General features: G+C 30.6%; 2 protein-coding genes across 13 annotated transcripts; both read right to left on the bottom strand.

Moving 5' to 3' along the window:
• Positions 1-295: 295 nt before the first annotated feature.
• Positions 296-6,798, bottom strand: LOC105770428 (sister chromatid cohesion 1 protein 2). 7 transcript variants are annotated; one of them, XM_012591624.2, is made up of 13 exons: positions 6,522-6,798; positions 5,509-5,773; positions 5,389-5,426; positions 5,264-5,310; positions 4,619-4,668; positions 3,324-4,489; positions 2,963-3,074; positions 2,219-2,352; positions 1,659-2,143; positions 1,283-1,319; positions 1,145-1,169; positions 902-1,031; positions 296-666 (listed from the first exon to the last, which is right to left on the bottom strand). In XM_012591624.2, the coding sequence occupies exons 1-13, from the start codon at positions 6,643-6,645 to the stop codon at positions 547-549; spliced, it is 2,733 nt and encodes a 910-aa protein (XP_012447078.1). In that variant the 5' UTR covers positions 6,646-6,798; the 3' UTR covers positions 296-546. The 7 variants fall into 7 exon arrangements, with proteins under 7 accessions (XP_012447078.1, XP_012447080.1, XP_012447079.1 ...); XM_012591626.2 differs by having other exon boundaries at positions 3,324-4,486; XM_012591625.2 differs by having other exon boundaries at positions 1,145-1,166; positions 6,522-6,797.
• A 3,383-nt stretch (positions 6,799-10,181) lies between these two features.
• LOC105770435 (probable choline kinase 1) lies at positions 10,182-13,334 on the bottom strand. Of its 6 annotated transcripts, none has more exons than XM_012591639.2 (8): positions 13,144-13,331; positions 12,308-12,692; positions 12,093-12,214; positions 11,805-12,000; positions 10,909-11,026; positions 10,756-10,803; positions 10,571-10,671; positions 10,182-10,481 (listed from the first exon to the last, which is right to left on the bottom strand). In XM_012591639.2, exons 1-8 carry the CDS (start codon positions 13,293-13,295, stop codon positions 10,377-10,379), a joined length of 1,227 nt encoding a protein of 408 aa, XP_012447093.1. In that variant the 5' UTR covers positions 13,296-13,331; the 3' UTR covers positions 10,182-10,376. The 6 variants fall into 6 exon arrangements, 2 of the variants coding, with proteins under 2 accessions (XP_012447093.1, XP_052487475.1); XM_052631515.1 differs by lacking the exon at positions 13,144-13,331 and adding an exon at positions 12,903-12,924; XR_008196196.1 differs by lacking the exons at positions 10,182-10,481; positions 10,571-10,671 and adding an exon at positions 11,372-11,498 and having other exon boundaries at positions 10,786-10,803; positions 13,144-13,334.
• Between the last annotated feature and the right edge of the window lie 6,385 nt (positions 13,335-19,719).

The raw sequence follows: 19,719 nt of genomic DNA, 5'->3' as shown, positions 1-19,719 counted from the left end.
CCCTACCTATAATTTATTTAATGAGCAACTTCTTTTTTTTGCAAAAACAGATTTACACATAATTTAATAAACCCACTCATAACTTGGTGAAAAACAAAAAACAAAATTTTATAATAAATGTATTTATAGAGAAACTGTAAAATACAAATGTAAAAATTTACAAACTTAAGCCCAAATTTCACTATATATATATATATTTCTATTTCTATTTTTCCGAATGACAAAAAACACTTTTAAAGTAATATAATTTATTCTGTAAAATAAATGCATTTTCACCTTTACTCGAGACCCAAGCTGAATAAAAAATTTAATATTAACAGAGATAATTTTCTCAGTAAACTAGGACCAAGTCCAAAATTTTCTAACAGCTTTGCAGCTGAAGGGGAATGGCACAGTAATTCGGGGTTAAGTCTATACAATAATTAAAAAGGGCTGTTAAAGAAAACAAAGATCCTAACAAAATAAGTAACAAAGTAGTTGCATCCTATATTTTCCAATTCACATATCAGCTAAAATAACTACAACACACATTTACAGAGTGAATCCTCATTTAACATGCCTTCCCAAGCAAAAACCCATTCCCTCCCACTTCGGACCTTTCACAACAACAATGTCACTAAAAGCCTCTTCTTGCTGCACATCCACAAGCCCTGTACTTTTCAACACCTGCAAATTTTGCACCAACAAATCTAACCTACTTAGTTTTCAGTTTGAACATTTCCATCACTCACATACTTGGGTGCCAAATATGAATATACTTTAAGCAAAGCAACATACGCAAGCTTAAGCATTCCTTTAATGGCAATTTAACCAGTCAAGTCAGTGCAACCAGACTGAACAAATGAGTAAAAATGACCATTGCTAGAGAATTTGATTTTCGTTATTGGACACTACAACGTACCAGTATCTCATAAAAGAGTCTCACACTTGCTTTCTTTGTTTTTCCTTCCAGAAGCTGTGATAAGTTCACCTTTTCCTCCTTTTTTTCCCTTTGATCTAGAAAACTCATCTGCAATCTCTCTGCCACCATTCTGTGCATCAAAGATTCAACTTTGTAATAAGCAAAGTTTTGCAAGAAATTGTACGGGGTTCGCACTAACTGCTCAAGTTGAACAAGACATTGCAAAGGCTGTATATATCTTACCTGGTTCTTGAAGACCATCCATCTGCTAGTCATGAAAAAGTTCAGGTAAGAATACCGCATGTGAACAAAAAACATTCAATCTAAAATGAAGCCAAAGAAATCAAAGTTTAAATTAAGAACATTACGAATAGCTCTTACCCTGTCCCTGGTTATCATCTTCATTTGAATGCATGTCCTGCCCAAAATCTTAATGAAGTAAATAACCAATAGAGGATGTTCCAAATAGGGAAGACAACAAACAACAAAATGTAATGTGATTGATACAATTATATGGAACACCCCAAATATGATTTGTGTTCCAAAGTCCAACCTTATCGTGCATTAGATGATTTAAGATCTACTTTGACAGATGTTACGTGTTAAACATAACAGAACAAGTTGATGCAATGCATGATTAATGGTTAAGTGTAAACCAATGCCTGTGTGCATCAATATAATTGCCCAGTCAGATGGTTATTCTAAATCCATATCACAGTAAGGCAGCTACTTGTAATCATAAATTCACCATGCTCACCAGATTGAGATCAAGGTCTTCATTTTTGTTCAGGGAAGACTCCTTCTCTACAATTTCATTCAGAGAAGGCTCTTTCTCCATGCTTTGAATAGGATCCACATTCTCTGGTCCTACATCTAAGTTATAAAATTTCAGGTCCTTAGGGCTCCCAAAAGGCCTCAATGATTTAGAGTACAGAACAGGTGTTTGTGGAGCAATTTCTGTCTGTTCTCCAACAACAAGGGAAGTTGACTGCCGAATAGGTGTTTGTGGAGCAATTCCAGCCTGCTCTGAGGATCCATCAAATAGAGGAGATTTTGAGAGGTTCAACAAAACTGGAGGATCCCTCATTTCAACAGTTGCTGGAGTAAGTTCTGCTTGCTCAAAAGATCCATCAACTGCTGGAGGTTCAGAAGTGTCCATCTGTTCTGGAGGTTTTATGATATTTACAGATTTGAGAATTCGCAATCTCTTTCCAGAGTAAATAGATTTAAGCTCCGAGGTGCCTGTCAAGAGGATGATTAACAAAGAAGCATAACTAGAGAAATAACATGTAGAAATATATCTGATAGAGCAATTACAGGGAACTGAAGGCTCTAAGAAACCCTGGGGAAGGCTGGAAATCCAAGGCCTCCTTGCACCCAAAGCAGTATGACCATCCTTTCCCCCCTTAGAGACCAAATCACTTGCATCTTTTATCCATTGCCGCATTATGCTGCAAAAAATTGAACATGAAATCAAATGATAGAAACTGTGTGATTTGTTTTTTCTATCCCTTAACTTTTTAACTAATAACCAATGTCTAAATTACAAAGTGATACTGTATAACCCATAGAAAGGTGACACGGCTATTAAATCAATTGAAAAAAGACAGCACAAATTGGGACGTTGAAATACAAATATATATGTATAGTGTGTGTATTCTACACAATAGCAGAATCAACTACCAGACCGAGGCGTGAAAAAGTATGCTAAGATTTACCATAAATTTCCTTTTTGTCTTGCTCATACTGCAGCAGTAAGATGTGCACCTCATACGAAGAAACATCATCATGTTACAATATCTAGGGCTTAAAGATCAAACCAAATATCACCCAATTTTAATAATCAGCACCATTCATCACAACACATGTTATTTCCAATTACATCATAAATTCCAATCCACACTACTCCAGAATGCAACAAATACATACGGCTATCATATGCAACAATGATGCTCGGCACAATATATGATGTTACCCAACAATGTCTAGCCTATAAAGTAGATTAACAACATAAAACTACTTGAACTGATTACATATAGTTTTGAGGTAACCATAGCTTACTCATTAGGGAAAACTATCACTTCATCAAACAAACATTTTCTCTTCCGAGAAAACCGAGCACGTTCCCTTTTAGCAGGAGTTGGGATAAGCATAAAATGAGGGGTAGTAGCTCCTGCGTTAAAGGAGAGAAATTGTATATTAGACAAATGTTTTAACACAATTTATGACCCAAATGAAGTTTCAACTCGGGGCCAAGTATTGTAAAGGGAACGTTATATTTTTTTATGATGTTCCCTTATATATGACGGTTAGACCTCCATACAACGTCCTTTGGATATGTGTTAGACATGGGGTAGATCATTGAAAATGAAAAGTAAAGAGTTTGAGCAACAAAGAAAAAAATTGTAATATTTCCTTCTACCTGAAGCATCTCGCAACATGGACAGAGGATTTGTGTCCAATGTAACAGACAAAGGATGGTCTTTAGCAGCGACCTGACATTTTCCATCCTTGGAAGTTCTCATTGCTGGAAACTTCCCATTCTCTGCATCAGTTTGATTCTCTTCAGCAAGTGGTCTAACAAGTGTGGAAGGTTCCTGAAGGTCCATGTCAGAGAAACCTTCAGCCTGGAGCTTCTTCACACCGGCTCCCGAGTTGCAACCTTCCTCCATAAAATGGTGTACTTCATTTTCTGGTTGCACCCTATCTGAACCCTTCTTCTTCTCTCTGCTAGTTTGTTCTTCATCAAAAGATTTCATGAAAGCTGGAGATTTCTCCTCAACCTCAACAATAAGATTCAAACATTCTTCTTGACAGAATTCATCATTATGATTCTCCCTGCTTGCTTCTCTTCCTATATGGTTTTCTGAGCTTGCAATGCCTGGAACCTCCTTACTTGCTTTCATGCTCACATGATCTTCCTCCAATAGCTGGTGCACTTCATTTTTGGATTGTGGCAGATGCAAACCCATCTTTTCTCTATTAACTAGATCTTCAACAAGTGATTCAACAGGGATTAGAGGTTCCTCCTCAGCCTCAGGATGTAGGTTCATCCCTTCTTCTGAAGAGAACCTATCATTGCTTTTCTCTCTGCTTGATGAGCCAGCAAGGTCCGGAACCCATGCACTTGCTTCCAGGACACATGCATGATCTTCCTCCATAGCCTGGTTCAATTCATTTTCTGATTCTAATAGATCTGGACCCTCAATCATTCCACTAGTAGTTTGATCTTTAGCAAATGGGTTAAGTTTAAAAGGACCCAAGGAATCCTCCGCAGCCTCAAAACGAAGGCTCAGACATTCTTCTGGCAAGAATCTATCATTGTTTTTCTCTCTATTTGCTTCTTGGACTGTACGGTTCTCCAAACCAGACATGTCAGGAACCTCCAAATGCTCTCTCTCATTTTTATCAAAAACTTTAACAATGTTAAGAGGTTCTTCCTCCACCCTACAAACAATTTTAAGATGTGAAACCTCCTCGTGAATGGAGGTATCACACCGAAGCTTTTCCATGCTTGCTTCTGATTCACATACATCATGCAATGTTCTTGCTTCTGTCTCGAAGGTCATCAGGTGGCATGAAAGACTGCTGAAAACATAATATGATTAGAAAAAGTTTTTAACAACTTTGAGGCTTTTAGCTTCTTCAGAAAGACATGATAGAACATATCTAAACATATAGAACTGAGAACCTAACAACTGAAATCGTTATGCATACTCTTCAGGTGGAATGCAATCTATCAAGAAAGCATCATCCAATGCCGCAATCTGCACAGAATGGAAGAGTCAACTTGAGCAAATCAGGTATTTATGCCGCAATCTATAAAAAATCAACATTGAAATATTAGCAGGAAAGCCACTGTTAATAATCTGACAATTTGTAAGAACCATTCGAGTATTTATGTTGCGTGTATAGGTCACACATGTTCCATAACAACAATCTTTCATAGTGAAAGCTTACCCCTTACAGCCTAAAAGCAGAAAAGAATGACATGAAAACCAATAAATCCAACTTTTCATCTATGCTCAGTATATTGCAATTACTACTATAAGCCCCTTCAGGCTTCAATGCAACAATAGCTGAGTGAACTTCTATCTTGCCACTAGGCCAAGAGGTTGTTGGCAACTGAATGAACTTTTAACAAAGTAATAGAAAAGCGATAAACTTTTAGTGAAAATAGAAAGGATTCAACATAAACAATTCCAAGTAGTTGAGATCATCTAACAAATTGGACTCGAGTCTTTTAAAAAAAAATTGAAAGCAAACCACAAGCATGAACAGTAAGAAAGACTTATATAAACCAGTTAAGCTCAATAGACTTCGATCAAATTACGATGAATGCAATATGATCAAATTACTTACCCTATCTAGGGAATATTGCATTGTTCCAGCATTTGTCCAAGCTACATCTGTTTCATCAAAGTTTAGTTAACAAACAAAGAGCAAACAAAACGAGGTAGAAAACTATTTCAAAGCAAAACCAATACCTTTCAGAGTTATTTCTTCACGAGGCACCTCATTATCTCTGGAAGAAGAACTACAATCTTGAGCACGAATAAAAGAAACAGAAATGACATGAAGCTTGTAATTAAACTAGATTAGTTTACCTACTAGTATCTTCAAGTACCTCCAGATCAAATGCATCCAACTCAAAGCACACAGGTCGAGTAATCGAGAAAGAAGCCGATCGCAGGGCCTCCTTCTTTGCTCTATTTTTTTCTCTAACCACAAATTCATTTATCTTAATCAGCACCTCTTGGCAATCATCAAAAAGATATTCAACCTTTTTGGAGTATATTCTGACAACACCAAGGAGGAGGTAGGCTAATACTCTATATGCCAGAATCTCAAGCTGGTTTTGCAAAATATCATCTGCAACACCATAAAAACATGAACACAACAATATTCCATTCATAAGTTTTTGTCTCAACAAAGATGAGAACAAAGGCCTTATTTGGCTTATTCTTGTATACACCAAAAGAAATAAAATCCTGATAGAATGTCTAACCGAGAAAAAGAAATTCAATTAAATTGTTAAAACATGCATAATAGATGATAGGAATCCAGAAAATTGAAATGCCTAAATTACCTGATTTCTACTGAGCACGAGATAGTTTGATATCCTTTTAACTTGAATCACATTTCCTTTAACTAATAAATAGGTTTTAATTGTTTTTTTTTTTTAATAGCTAGGATTGAGAATGTGAAATCAAGCACCCAGAAACAAGGTCACAGTGACAATTACTTTCAAATTTAAAAAGAAAAATGAAAAGAAAAACCCTTTGCGGCAATTTATCATACAATTCCCATTAACCACCTAATATTTAACTTACCTTTATACATTTCTCATCTCATGTAAACAACACAAAAAAACCAACCAAAAAGAAGACAACAACAATAATCTTTCATTCACTTCATATGTAACCAAAAAAACGAAAAGACTGAAACAAGCAAACAACAAATAAATGAGACCGGAAAAATAACTCTGTTAAAGTCTCAGCTTTCTCTTTTCTTTTTTTACAAACCAAGGAAAAATGTTACATTTTTCACTCAAAAGAAGCAAAGATAAAAGCAAATGAGTAATGGGCATTTGAAAAGGAAAAGAAAAAAAGAGACTAACCAACAGAAGAGGAGATATTAGTCCCAGATATTTGAGATTTCTTGAGTTTCTTGAAGAAATAAGCAGCTACCCATATGGCACCTAATGGCCCTTTCTTTGAGACTAGGCACTTTGAAATAAACATTGTTTTATTTCGTTCACTTTTATCTCTGCTGGTCTTCACTATTTTGGGTTTTAATTTACATAAGCATAGCACTTGGAAGTTAGACAACTCATTGTCCAGCAGAAGAGTAGAATAAAGCGAAGGCTATTTAAGAAGAAAACGGTCGGGTTGTGTACCTTGCAAGCCTCTTAATTATAAGTTTATAACCCTCTTTTTCTATTTATCGGTTATTTTTTATGAGTTTTATAGAGGTGAAATAACATAGTTCTTTTTTGGGTCTTGTGTTTTTAATTTTGTTTTCAATATCTTGGGGTTTTCATTCTTCAGTTTTTAAAATTATTTTGTTGGATTATTGGTAAAAGCAGTTCTCAAACCTTTTTTTTAGGAAATCAATTAAACCCTTTTAATTTTTTTACCAAACTGAGCTTTGAACTAACAAATTGATCAAATAAATCTTTTTTCAATAAAAACATTGACATAATCGTTAATAAACGTCACTGTCATTATCGATTGTCAATGTGATTGTCACATCATCACTGATTAAAGGCGATAACATAATCATGAATAAAATAATTATCTCAAAATTTTCAATTATATGTATTAATCACTAATATATCATTGGTTTTACTAAATCCTTATATGTTTCTATTATTAAATTGTTTTCAAATGAAATAATTTAATCCACAACTTAAATCACCTTCTATAATTTATATAACATATACATAATATTTCCTAAACAAAATCAATTTACTATCTCATTGCTACACATATTACCACACTGCATAAAACTTTGACATTTTTGGGTGCTACTTGCTAAAATGGATATGAAAGAATGAGGATATTAGTTTTAACTATGTTGGCGTTATAATTTAGGTGATAATTTATATATATTTCAAGTTAACGTGATATTATTTTTCTTATATGTTAAATCAATAAAACATGAATTACACATATATTATCAAATGGGTTGTCAAGTTTACAAATTTAACATTTTAGTTACTTTTTCGTTTAAAAATTCAATTGGACTTTGTTTAAAAGGTAATGGTTGAATTTGACAGTTTTAAAAGATTGAAGGTCAAATTTAACTAAAAAATCAAATTGACAAAAGATATAGATGTTAAGAATTAAAATTGTCATTATGCCTTTGATGTATTCTACTCTAATATATGGTAAATAGAATATGACATAATGACTTATTTGACCCTTTAACTTTATAAATAAATAAAAAGAGTCAATTTGGCCTCGATTTAAATTTCCATGCATTTGAATTTGCATTTATTGACAAATCACCTCCAAATAGACATGGTAGTCTATACTCTATACGTATGCCACGTTAGCAATTGATTTATCTAAAATTAAAAAATTAACATTTTATATATTTTTAAACTTAAAAATTTTAATTAATTATTTGCGTGTCATTCACGTGTATGTCACATCAACAAAGTTAATAGGTTAACTTTTTCATTATTTTAGGATGATCTAACAAATTTTAAAATTTTTAAAATAAAATTAATTAAACGGTTAAAATCACCTATTTTATAAGTTAGAGAGGACAAATAAATGTTTATGCTATAGAACAAAGTAGTACAATAACAAAAGAGAAATAATTTGAAATTCAATTTAGAAAACTAACCCACTGTACAAAGAGGAACAGCTTGCTTTGCTAAGCACGACTGTGAAACTTATATATAAAATTTTGAACTAAATCAAAAGTAACTAAAAAAATTAAGATATATCAAACGTAAAATCATATGTAACCAAATCATAGTGTTAAATATTAGTATTTAATTATAATACTAAATACCAATAAAAATTAAATAATTTGATATATTGAAAAATCAAATTCCAAAAATAATATGTGCTTAGTTTAAGTTTTAATATTATTTACTAAAATTAATGCGTTTAATGTAAATATATTTTCATATTATGAAAACTAAAAGAATTGTAATAAAACAAGAGAGAATGGTAAAGAAAAATGAAAAGATAATTCAACTTTTATTTATACATGTAATTTGGTGTCAATCAATATAGGTTATAATAATGTAAATAAAAGAATTAACATACTTTATAAATTCTTTACGGGTTATAAGAGAATAAATTCTTTGAGGTTTTGGGCGTTACGTGTGCATCTATTTATCAATGGATTTATAACAATTCAATAATACTAAATGTTGAATATTTATATTTTTACCCTTATTTTTTAAGGTAAACTACACCATTAGTTACTAAACGATGGGTAAGTTTTCACTTTGGTCACTTAACTAAAAAATGTTACAATTTGATCATTGAACTATTCGAAAATTTTCATTTAAATCAACGGGCTATTGAAATTGATGTTATATGACTTCCTTTTCTCGCACTATCTTCACAAATTGAAAGCTCTCTTTCCCCTTCTCTTCTACAATTCGAATATTTTTTTTCAGGAAACAACTTTAAACATCACTGCTCTAAACCAATCGTCTGGAACAACTTCTATTTTAAACCATTGTGTTTTTCTCGAAGTGTCATTATTTAAAATAAGCTCTTCCAAGAGAAGCATCACCACATAACAAATTTTGTGCGGAACAACTTTTACATTTGGAACAGTCAGAATAACTTTTATTCAGGAACAACACTTATTAAGAACATCTCTCACATTGCATTTCAAGAGATGTTTCACGATAAATGTTTCACATGGTATGGGGTACCAATTCACCAAAATAGAAGAAGTATGGCAGGGTTAACTTATGTTGTCTTCACTTTTGTGATGTTCCGAAGAGCATAGCTGAATGGATTAGATATGAAGGAAGTTAAGAAGTTTCCTATTAACCTTAAGTGTTTTTCCTCCTTTCAAAAACTTAAGTGAATTCTTTCTCACTATTTATCATCACTAACAAAACTTTTCACCACCATTTCTTAATTATTAATGCAATTGTAGCTGAAAAATAATTCCTTTGATATTAATTATCTAACATTGTAACTCCTATTTTCTAAAATCTATAAATAAGAGTCGTGAAGCAACTTTTGGCACGCTAGCATTAGGACTTTCAAAGTTCACTCTAAAATTCTCTCAACTTTTTTTTTCTCGTTAACCTTATCATCATCAATCATATTTCCCCTTTTCCACCTTACTGACCACCACTTGTCGATGCGCTCAGTGTTATAGAATTTGCTCCGAACTTCCTTTCCACCTTCTTCCAAAATATCTTATTTATCACGTCTCCTTTCTCCATAAAGAAAACATTATACTTCATCAATCACTAGCTCTTCCTTTTTTTGCATTTTTTTCATTTTTTTATTTATAAAAAGCATTAAAAATTTATATTTTGCCTTTTTAAAATTTCTTTACTGTTTTACTGTTTCAGTTAAAGGTACATCTAATCCAAGGACATAATAAAACCGGTAATTGCAGATCAATTGGTAAAGATTAACCTTACATGGCAAGCAACCTTATAGATTTTTGAAGTACCTCTTGATACTTTATCTATGGCTCTTTAACAGGACAAAGTTTTTAGCGTCTCTTAATAGTTGATTTGATGTAATTCTGTTTTATTTTTCACAAAAAAAATACAAGAACGTAGAAGAATTTGAATCATTAAATGGACATTACTTCAAAAGTGATTATACACCCATGGCAGAAGTAACCTTACAACAGTTATTTACAAATTCTTTTTCACCAACCCCTATCAACAGGCTAGGTTTATTCTAAGTAATACTATGTAAACCTATAGCTGTTCCTTGTTAACCCTGCGGCGATCCATGCTTAGGCTGCCTTAAAGAGTGAGGGACTCAAGCGCAAGGGTTTTCTTAAACCAGTACTGCTGAAACCTCTGCCTTGCATACTCCAGATAGTCAAACTCTATCTTGTTTACATGACCCTGCATATACACCCCACCCCTTAATTAGTCCACACAACCCGGACAAAGCTAACCGATATGAAATGAAAGATAGTGCTGAAAACAGTTACCGAGATTATTCCCCATAAGCCCCAAAACAGATGATTAGCAAGAGTGTATTTCTCTGCATCAACAAGTAGCTGCTCCACTTCAGCATCACTGGGTTCATTACCTGCATTCAAGTATGTTAAAACCAATTACATGTAAATGGTGGCAAATACTCTTCTTTATGGTACACACAGATTGACATGATTACCGGAAGATGCTATATATGCACGGATGAATCTTCGTCGCTCCTCCATATCTGTTGTCAAAATACCGAAGGAAGAGAGGTACAATTAGACCCGAAAATGCCAGATAGTTTTTGATGTCAACGGACAGTTACTTCTAAATTAAATCAGGTACTCACCAGGGCATATGCTAAAGTCCAAAATATGGGGTGTCTCAGAATGATAATTTGCTGCCATCTCACAAAAGTGATTTGCAAGATCATAAGCAATAGGGTTGTAACTTGCATACTCGTAGTCCTGGAAAAAAAAGGGGAACAAATAACTCCTTATAACTATGCATAGTCGGAATATGGAAGTGGAAGAAATATATATGCTAAAATGCTGTGAAATATGGGTTAACAAAGAACATGTCCTAAGCAAAGCAAGTAAAAGGAGAGACCCAGAAAGTTCAACAGTACTATAAAAAAAGCACACGAATTTCAGGAAGCATGGAAATTAAAGGTCAACAAATAATAATTTTCCTACTGCATACACAGTTAAGGGGTTCTTTAGATATTGAACCATATTGCCCATAAAATATTAGAATTTTTTAAATCATTATGTAACAGATAGTCTTATTTAAGAGATAAATAGGAACCTCACAAAAGAGGCTGACCAAAGTCCCTTGGCTTCTCATCTTTTGCTTTTCTTTTTGTTTCATATGCTCAGTGGACTTGAAGCTTCACCCCACATACAGACCCCTTATCTGCAATTTCAGTTTACAAAAAATCTAGAAAATAAACAAGGTCTTAAGACGCATATTATTAACAGGGCATTTGAATACTATTTTTTTAAAACATGTATAAACAGCTCAATTGACTATTTCCAACTTTGCCAACCATTAGCATACAGATGAAACAGCATTACCATTAAATCAAGCAGAAATGTTGCAATAAAATGCATAGATATGAACATAGTGGCTATATATATTCAATTAATATGCAAATTTAGCAGCCTACCCTTTTACAACGCTAACAGGGAAGTGCTGTATAGAAGATTGTATTAGCAAATGATAAAAACCGAATCAGAAACTTACGATTAAGGTAATTACTCTTGTTTCTTCATCCATCATTATGTTACCGTATTGCAAATCATTGTGACAAAACCCGATTTCTTGATAGCCCTGTGATAACTCTTTCTCTAGGATGCTGATTTCGTCTCCGAGAATATCCAAGCCGAACTCTTTTGCGGCTTCCGGGGAACAGAATTTCTTTGATAGACTAAGCCATGTCCTGGTAAGGAACAAAAAGGGTTTTACATCTTTCAACTCAAAAGTACAAAAGCAGTAAACCATACATATGCATATTGATATTAGTAATAGTACCTCAATCGCTTCCAGAGAAGTACATCCTTGGGACCAGGCATGTCAAGATTGTGGAACTCTCTTAATTTGGCTGCTACAAGGGAAGATATTTCAGGGTCACGGAGGTCGGCCGCAGAGAGTGTCTGGTAAGATTAAACATCATAGAGATCATTAAGTAAAACAACAGTTGCAAAAGTGAGACATGATAAAGACAAAAAGACAAAGATTTGACATACCCTGGCATGAATGAACTCCTCAATTCTTCCATCTGGAAAGCGACCGAGAAGCCTTGGCCCTTGACCATGCTTGGACATGCACTCAAAGGTCCTAATCTCATCATCCCTATTGAAAAACACCTCCACACCTTCACCATAAACCCGGACCAACACTTTCTGATGAAGTTCGCCATGTTTTGTCGGCCAGTTTATCTGGAAAACCTCGTTGGTTAGTGCTCCTTTCAACGGAACCACGTGAAATTCTTCCATATCTTTTATCATATCTCCCCACTCGGATGCCACTGCTTTCAGAACTTTCTTCAGTTCCTCTGGGGCACAGCTTGGAATGAACCCGTTCTTCTTTATGGCCATTTGTGTGTGTATCAATAGATAGAATTCAAGAGACCTGTAATCCAAATTACACAATTATGAACTGAAAGAGAGCTTTATAAATGCAAATTAACAATTATATTCATGGAAAAGAAAACAGAATTTTATCCAGAAAGATCAAAACAAAACTCGGCAGAAATAGTAAATATAAGCTATAAGGATCCAAGCTAAGATTATACTTTAATCAATTTCAAATCTTCATCAAGAGGAGTTCTTGCAAATTAACCTTAGAGAATCAAAGAATCCATTTGAGTAAAGCCTTCAAAGTTCTGATATAACAAACAATTCAACCTTCAACCAATACAGAATTCCCACAAAATATTTCAAATCTTTAAGCATATTCATAAAAAATGGGAAATTTATGTGAATGATCCCCATGCATGCAATAGAACTTAATAAAAAAACATCAAGAAAACAAGCAAACAACATGGAATTTACAAGAAAGAAACAAAAAGAAGAAAACCCACCAAAGAGACTGATAAAATCCAAGAAAGTTGCAAACAGACACTCCAAAACTTTTCTTTTCCTTAATGAGAGGTCTAAAAGTCTTGGAAGAAAACAAAGCTTGATGAAAACTGGGGGTTGATTGTATGCTTTTATTTATAGAGGCGAAAACCATAAAGTCGTTTACTTTTTTCACTTTTTTGTGCTGTGATGCTGAAAATAATCATAATAATAACAATAACCTCTCCCGCGGAATCTCTATAGGGAGGAGCAACTTCTAAACGCACTGTCTATCACACCTCGAAATGCGTGAAATTTACACGGACCAATCACCAAAAGACACGTGGACTGACCAGCTGGAGTTTGCTTAGTCTGGTCTTCTCCCTGTTAATTTCGTGTGTTTGAAAAATTGGTATCAATGACGAGTGTTGCGGCGGTTGGTTTTGTCCTTTTGCTTCTTAATTGGAATTTGGTCGGTTCAAATCTCCCAAGTCTTCCACCCTATCAAAAAATGACATCTGTGTTTCATTTGGATAAGTTTTCCCTGAAAAAACAAATAAATGAGTTGTTGACTGCAAAGTCAAATGGCTCTTTCATTCAAAAAGACCTCGAGAAATATGTATATAATTGTTGCAAATACTGATGTCGTTATTTCTAAACAAATAATAATCTTTCACATCTAAACGCTTTTTATTATAAATAATTAAACATAAATATTAAATATATAAATAATCATTTTATTTTCTCCATATTCATTAACATATATTATCATTAATTTCAATCTCATCATCAGTATTTTCAGCCATCATAATCTTTTTTTTTGGGTAATTCATTTAAGGCGAAATACATGCACTTCCAAAATCGAGTTAATATCTAAATATGTTATGTTTTACCTTATATAAAATGTTTTAGGTAATATATAGAATTATCTGGCCAATGGTGGGTCCGAAAAATGGGAGGATTTGAGTAAAAATATAAGCTTTAAAAATTGGTCAAGTCTCGGATAAGGTTTTTTTTTCCAGGTCAGGCCTGACCCGAATTAGCAACAAGACAAAAAAAATGTTATTTTCTTATTGTTTTCTCACTATTTTGCTACCATTTCACTATTATATTGCTACTATTTTGTTGTTATTATTTAGATATTACATAACTATTGTTTTATTGTTAATTTTATTACTATTTTAGACGCATTTGTTTATTAAGTTACACTTATTTTAGTGTTATTTAAGTATAATTTTTTTAATTTATTTTCAATTTGTTGAAAAATATTTATTTTAATATTTTTAGTATTTTTGTTGTATTATATTTTAAAATATATATAAAAATTAATTCGGTCAGGCCAAGTCAGGCCTATGTTTTAGCATTTTTATCTGAGCCGAGCTTGGACAAAATATTAGGCCCATTTTCGAGCCAGGCTAAGCCCAAACTTGGCAAACGAGCAAAATTTTTTTACAAGGCCTGGCCCATAAATAGGTCTAGTAATATATATACAATAATGGATTTATTTACACTTATCAAGTAAAGTTTTGATATAAATATTGAATTGATTTGAAGTTTTACATGTATAATAAATATGAATATAATTATCTTATTTAATTCAATAATCAATTTGTTAAAATATTAGTATTTATAAAAATGTGACAGTTTAATTTATTTATAATTAAATTTTTAATATTCAAATAAGTTCACGATTTATGGTTTTTTGTCTAAATTCATTTTTTTGAGTAAGTAAGTCCCAATTAATTTCAATTAATTAATATTGACTATTATTAAAATAATTTTATTATTTAATGTTAATATACGTTAATTTAAATACATATTTTGTAACTATTAAATTTAATGAAATTAAAATTTAAAAGAAATCACACGTTGATAATCTTGAACATTTATAGTAATAAAAAAATAGTTGTTGACATAATTCGTAAAGATTTTCAGTGTTCACATTTCATTATGTGTTGAAAACGTGCGTGCAATATTAGACAGGACATCGTCAGCATTAACTATCTAAGCAAGAAAACCAGCACCGCCAAAATTGTCGGCACTGCAACCATATTTGTCATATTATTTAAGGTTACTACACTATTTAATATTTGAGTTTAATTTTAATATTCAGTTTGATACTTAATTTTTTTATTTTTCTATTTTAATTTAATACCTAGATTTAGGTGTAGTGCTCAATTTAGTATCTAAACCAAATAACTCTAGCTTAATATGTGTACATAATTGAAAAAAAACATTTGAATATCAAATTTAAAAAGACTTAAAGTATGAAAATCAACTTTAAGATCCAACTCGAGAAAATTTTAAATAATAGAGATTGTAAGACTTTTCAAAAATATTTATAAAAAAGTGCCACAAATCTCATTATTTACCCCCCACTTGATGAATAATTAAATTAGTTTAATGCGCCAACAACCATCCCACTCTGAAACAGTAGGATTTTGATTTGGAATTGTTTACCTCTTCACTTTTCCCTTCTTTTTTTTAATTTAAGAATATATTCTTTTTCACGTTTTGGTCTTGGCTCCTCCTTAGACCTTACCAGCAAAAATATGCTTTTCTTTTTCCTTCTTTTTCCCCTATTATTTTTTCTTGTTAAATTGATAAATAATATTATAAATATCTCTTGTTAGTTAAGACCCAACCTAACGAATGGAACATTTTCTTCTCCTTTTCTTTTCTATAATAATAATATTCACCGCTAGTAATAATTTTTTATTCTAACTGTTTTTTTAAAATAAATCACTGATCACAATATATATTTTATTTTCGAAGTAAGAATTAAACTCTAGATCACATAATTAAGAAATAAAGTAAGTAACTATCATGTCGTATCTCATAGTTAACGGTTTATTTTGATTTTATAAAATTTATTCACATCGAGTAAGATAAAAAATAAAATATCCATATTTATATTTTAATAAAAAGTTTTTAAAGTTTGAGGGTATTTGGGGTTGTTTTTTAACTAAAGACTTTTTCTTGTACAACTTCTCAATGCCTAAAATTTTCTCACGTTTGTCTAAAATTGTAACAAATAATCTCTCTCTCTGTCTCTTCTTTTTTCAAATAAAATGACATTTGAGATTTAATTAAATATATTTTAAAACTAATTATATGAAAAAAAACTATAAAACACCATTATTTATTTGTTGAGAGAAAACAATAGTATTTATAATTCTTCTCATATGGTTTAAAATTTATCATGTCATTATGCTAATAGCTAGACAATTTGGGAATTTTAAGAAATTATTAAATATATAAAAATACAAATAAAAGTATTGATGAACGATGTTAAATGAAGGACAAACACGAAGAATGGAATATGGGCAATGGGTCATAATCATAAACCAAAAATATTAGTCATATTATATATATATATACTTATTCTATATAAATGATTTAATTAGTTAGTTTAATATCAATTTAATTAAAATAACTATTTAAATACCTTTTTTAGTAAAAGAATGAATAAAATAATAATGATATTTTCGTCTTTTATTATTTTTATATAAAATATTAAAAATGTTTAAATATTAAATTGAAGCCTAAAGGGACTTATTTGGTATCACGAGGTCAAGGAAGATTAGTATTGTAATGAGGAAGTTGAGTCAACTTACAGACGTCATAATCACAATCAATGACTGCATCTGCATCCATTGCTTTTCTGTGGAAAGTTATAATTTCCACCCCCACAATATTTCGGTATTTTCTTTTCATCTTTGAGTATAAATATAGTGGTACCTTTTGGCAATTATATGCTCTATTTGCGGCTTACAATATATTCAAAGTAGATTTGTTCAAAGATTTATTTGTCTTCATCTTTTTCAAGTTCCTATTTCTTGTTGGGTCCACTTGAACCTTCTCTTCTACCACACTTCATATTGCTCCAAATAAAATACAGGACCAATTTGAATAAAGATGTAAAGTTTAAAGAATAAATTTGGGATTAAATTATTATTTGGAGTCAGCGGCGAATTAAAAGGGACAAGCAAGACCTTCCCCCAAATGAAAAAATTGCTATGCAAAGCTCCTTAAGATAGTATTAAATTATAAATTAATATATGATCAAATTTTAGTTTGACCCCTAAAAATGATTTTTTTATTAAATCTCCTAAAAAATAGTAAAATCATAAATTAATACATAATAAAAATTATATTTTGATCTCTCAAAAATTTATAATTCAATTCCATCCTCCTTAAAAAAATTTTAGATTTGCCCCTATTTAGGGTCTAAACTTGACAAATATTCTCATGTTGAGGCTTGAACTTTTTTTAGCCCAATGTAAGCCCTGAACTTGACAATTATCCCTAGGTTGAGGCTTAAAGTAGGCAGGGCCTAAACTTTTTTTTGTCCAAGTTAGTCCCTGAGCTTAACAATTATTCCCATATCGAGGCTTGAACTTTAGGGTTTTAAAAGAAATATTATGAACTAACTTGGAAAAAAATTCAAGCCCCAATGTAAAAACAATTATCAAGTTCAGGACCTAACTTTGACAAAAAAAGTACAAGCTCCAATGTTAGAATAATTGTCAAGCCTAAGGCCTAATATAGAAAAAAAAAAAAAAGAGTATAAACCGTAATGTGACAACAATTGTCACATTTAAAGTCTAACTTAGACAACAACAAAAAAAGTACAAGCCCCAATGTTAGAATAATTGTCAAGCCTAGGGCCTAATTTAGACAAAAAATTATAAACCCTAATGTGAGAACAATTGTCAAATTTAAAGTCTAACTTAAACAAAAAAACACAAATTCTAATATAAAAATAATTATCAATTCGACTAAGAAATATTTAACCCACTAAATTTATTATTATACTTGAAAATTAAAAACTAGAATGAATATTCAATGACACAATCTAATAAAAGAAATATTTTACTTTTTTTTAATCTACAAAGAATCATTTATTAAAATTTCAAATAAAAAACTAAAATATAAGTTGAGTATAATATAAAAACTTATAAGTTGAAAGGCGTAAAAATCCTCAAACTTAAAAAAAAAAAAGTATTTAAGTCCTCCTTTTTCTCACTCAATTGAATACTTGAACTTTCAAAATGCATCAAAAGACCTCAAATTTTTTCAAAGGAGCAATTAAGCCCCTACTCTTATTAAAAATTAGAAAAAATTATCATAAATAATAAATTTTAGAAAATTACTAAATTTTAATAAAATTATAAAAACATAAATTTTATTAAAATTAGAAAATTTTATAAAAATCATAAAAAATTAACAACCCTAGTTTTTTCCAATTAAAGTTATCATATGTTGCAACACAAGTGACATGTGGTGAAAATGATAAAAATAAAAATCACTAAAAGTTATAGAAAAATATAAAATGCTTTTTTAGTACGATAATTTTTATAAAAAGTTTACAAAATTTATATTTCTTTACATTTTGTATAATTTTCTTACGATTTTATAAAATTTTATAATTTTTTATTATTTATATATGCTTCATAATTTTTATGATTTTTATAAAATGTACAATTTTTATATAATTATTATGATTTTTATATATTTTTAATTTTTAATATTTTAATTTTTTTATAATTTTTAATAAATGCATGGGCTTAATTGTTTTTATGAAAAGTTTGAGGATCTTTTGATACTTTTGAAAGTTTAATACCCAATTGAGTGCAAAAAAGTAAGGGGCTTGATTGCTTTTTTGAAAAGATTTGAGGGTCTTTTGATATATTTTAAAAACTCAAGTACCCAAATTGAGTGTAAAAAAAAAGGAACTTAATTATTATTATTTTTTAATTTTGAGGGCTTTTTATACGTTAAGCCAAACTAATATAATACTTTTATCTGGAAAATGGAATGAAAAATGCAATATACTATTTGAAACTTGATACAAAAATTATAACGCTCTTATGTAAATCCCTTATACGTGTCTTTTGTTGGTCAATGAAATTTAATCAAAATTAAAACTTATTCTCAATAAAAAATATAATAATAAATTTACGTTTTAAAGTTTAATTTTCTTTTATCAATTTGGTCTTTGTTTTTCTTTAGTTAAATTTGACACTATTTAAAAAATTAATTTAATCATTAATATTTTAAAAGACTCATACTAATTTTTTCTAATAAAAATATTGACTGATTATGCTTGAACTTTTATTTTTATTTTTGAATTCTGATTTTTTATATTTTGAATAATATATACTTTTATCTTTCATAATATGAATAATATATTTACATTAAACGTATTACTTTTTAGTAAATAATATTAAAACTTAACCACCTATTAACTGCGGCACTAAATTCAATAATTATTTTTAATAATTATTTTTCAATTATCAAATTATTTAATTTTATTGGTATTTAGTATTATAATTAAATATTAATATTTAATACGGTTACATATGATTATAGGTTTGATATATCTTATTTTTTCAGTTACTTTTTATTTAATTTGAGTTTTATAATTAAGTTGTACCCATCTTCGTAGAATGGGCTAGTTTTTTAAGTTGAGTTTGAAATTATTTTTCGTTTTGTTGTTTAACTGGTTTCTTTTATTTGTCCTTTCAATTTTATAAAAAAAATATTTTAGCCCTTCAATTAATTTTTCATATTTTTTTAATTTTAAGCAATTTGTG

The sequence above is a fragment of the Gossypium raimondii genome, chromosome 5 (genome assembly GCF_025698545.1).
Source record: "Gossypium raimondii isolate GPD5lz chromosome 5, ASM2569854v1, whole genome shotgun sequence".
NCBI lineage: Eukaryota > Viridiplantae > Streptophyta > Magnoliopsida > Malvales > Malvaceae > Gossypium > Gossypium raimondii.
Note: the sequence above shows the minus strand (reverse complement) of the source record. Positions and strands in the feature narration are given on the sequence as shown.

Coding starts and splice junctions, on each gene's coding strand:
- LOC105770428 (XM_012591624.2), bottom strand. CDS start 6,645: ATGTTTATTTCAAAGTGCCTAGTCTCAAAGAAAGGGCCATTAGGTGCC. Junction 2,353..2,962: donor GTGATAGTTTTCCCTAATGA/GTAAGCTATGGT, acceptor AATTTTTTGCAG/CATAATGCGGCAATGGATAA. Junction 1,032..1,144: donor GGATGGTCTTCAAGAACCAG/GTAAGATATATA, acceptor TTTGATGCACAG/AATGGTGGCAGAGAGATTGC.
- LOC105770435 (XM_012591639.2), bottom strand. CDS start 13,295: ATGGTTTTCGCCTCTATAAATAAAAGCATACAATCAACCCCCAGTTTT. Junction 12,215..12,307: donor AGGAGTTCATTCATGCCAGG/GTATGTCAAATC, acceptor TAATCTTACCAG/ACACTCTCTGCGGCCGACCT. Junction 12,001..12,092: donor CTTCTCTGGAAGCGATTGAG/GTACTATTACTA, acceptor GTTCCTTACCAG/GACATGGCTTAGTCTATCAA.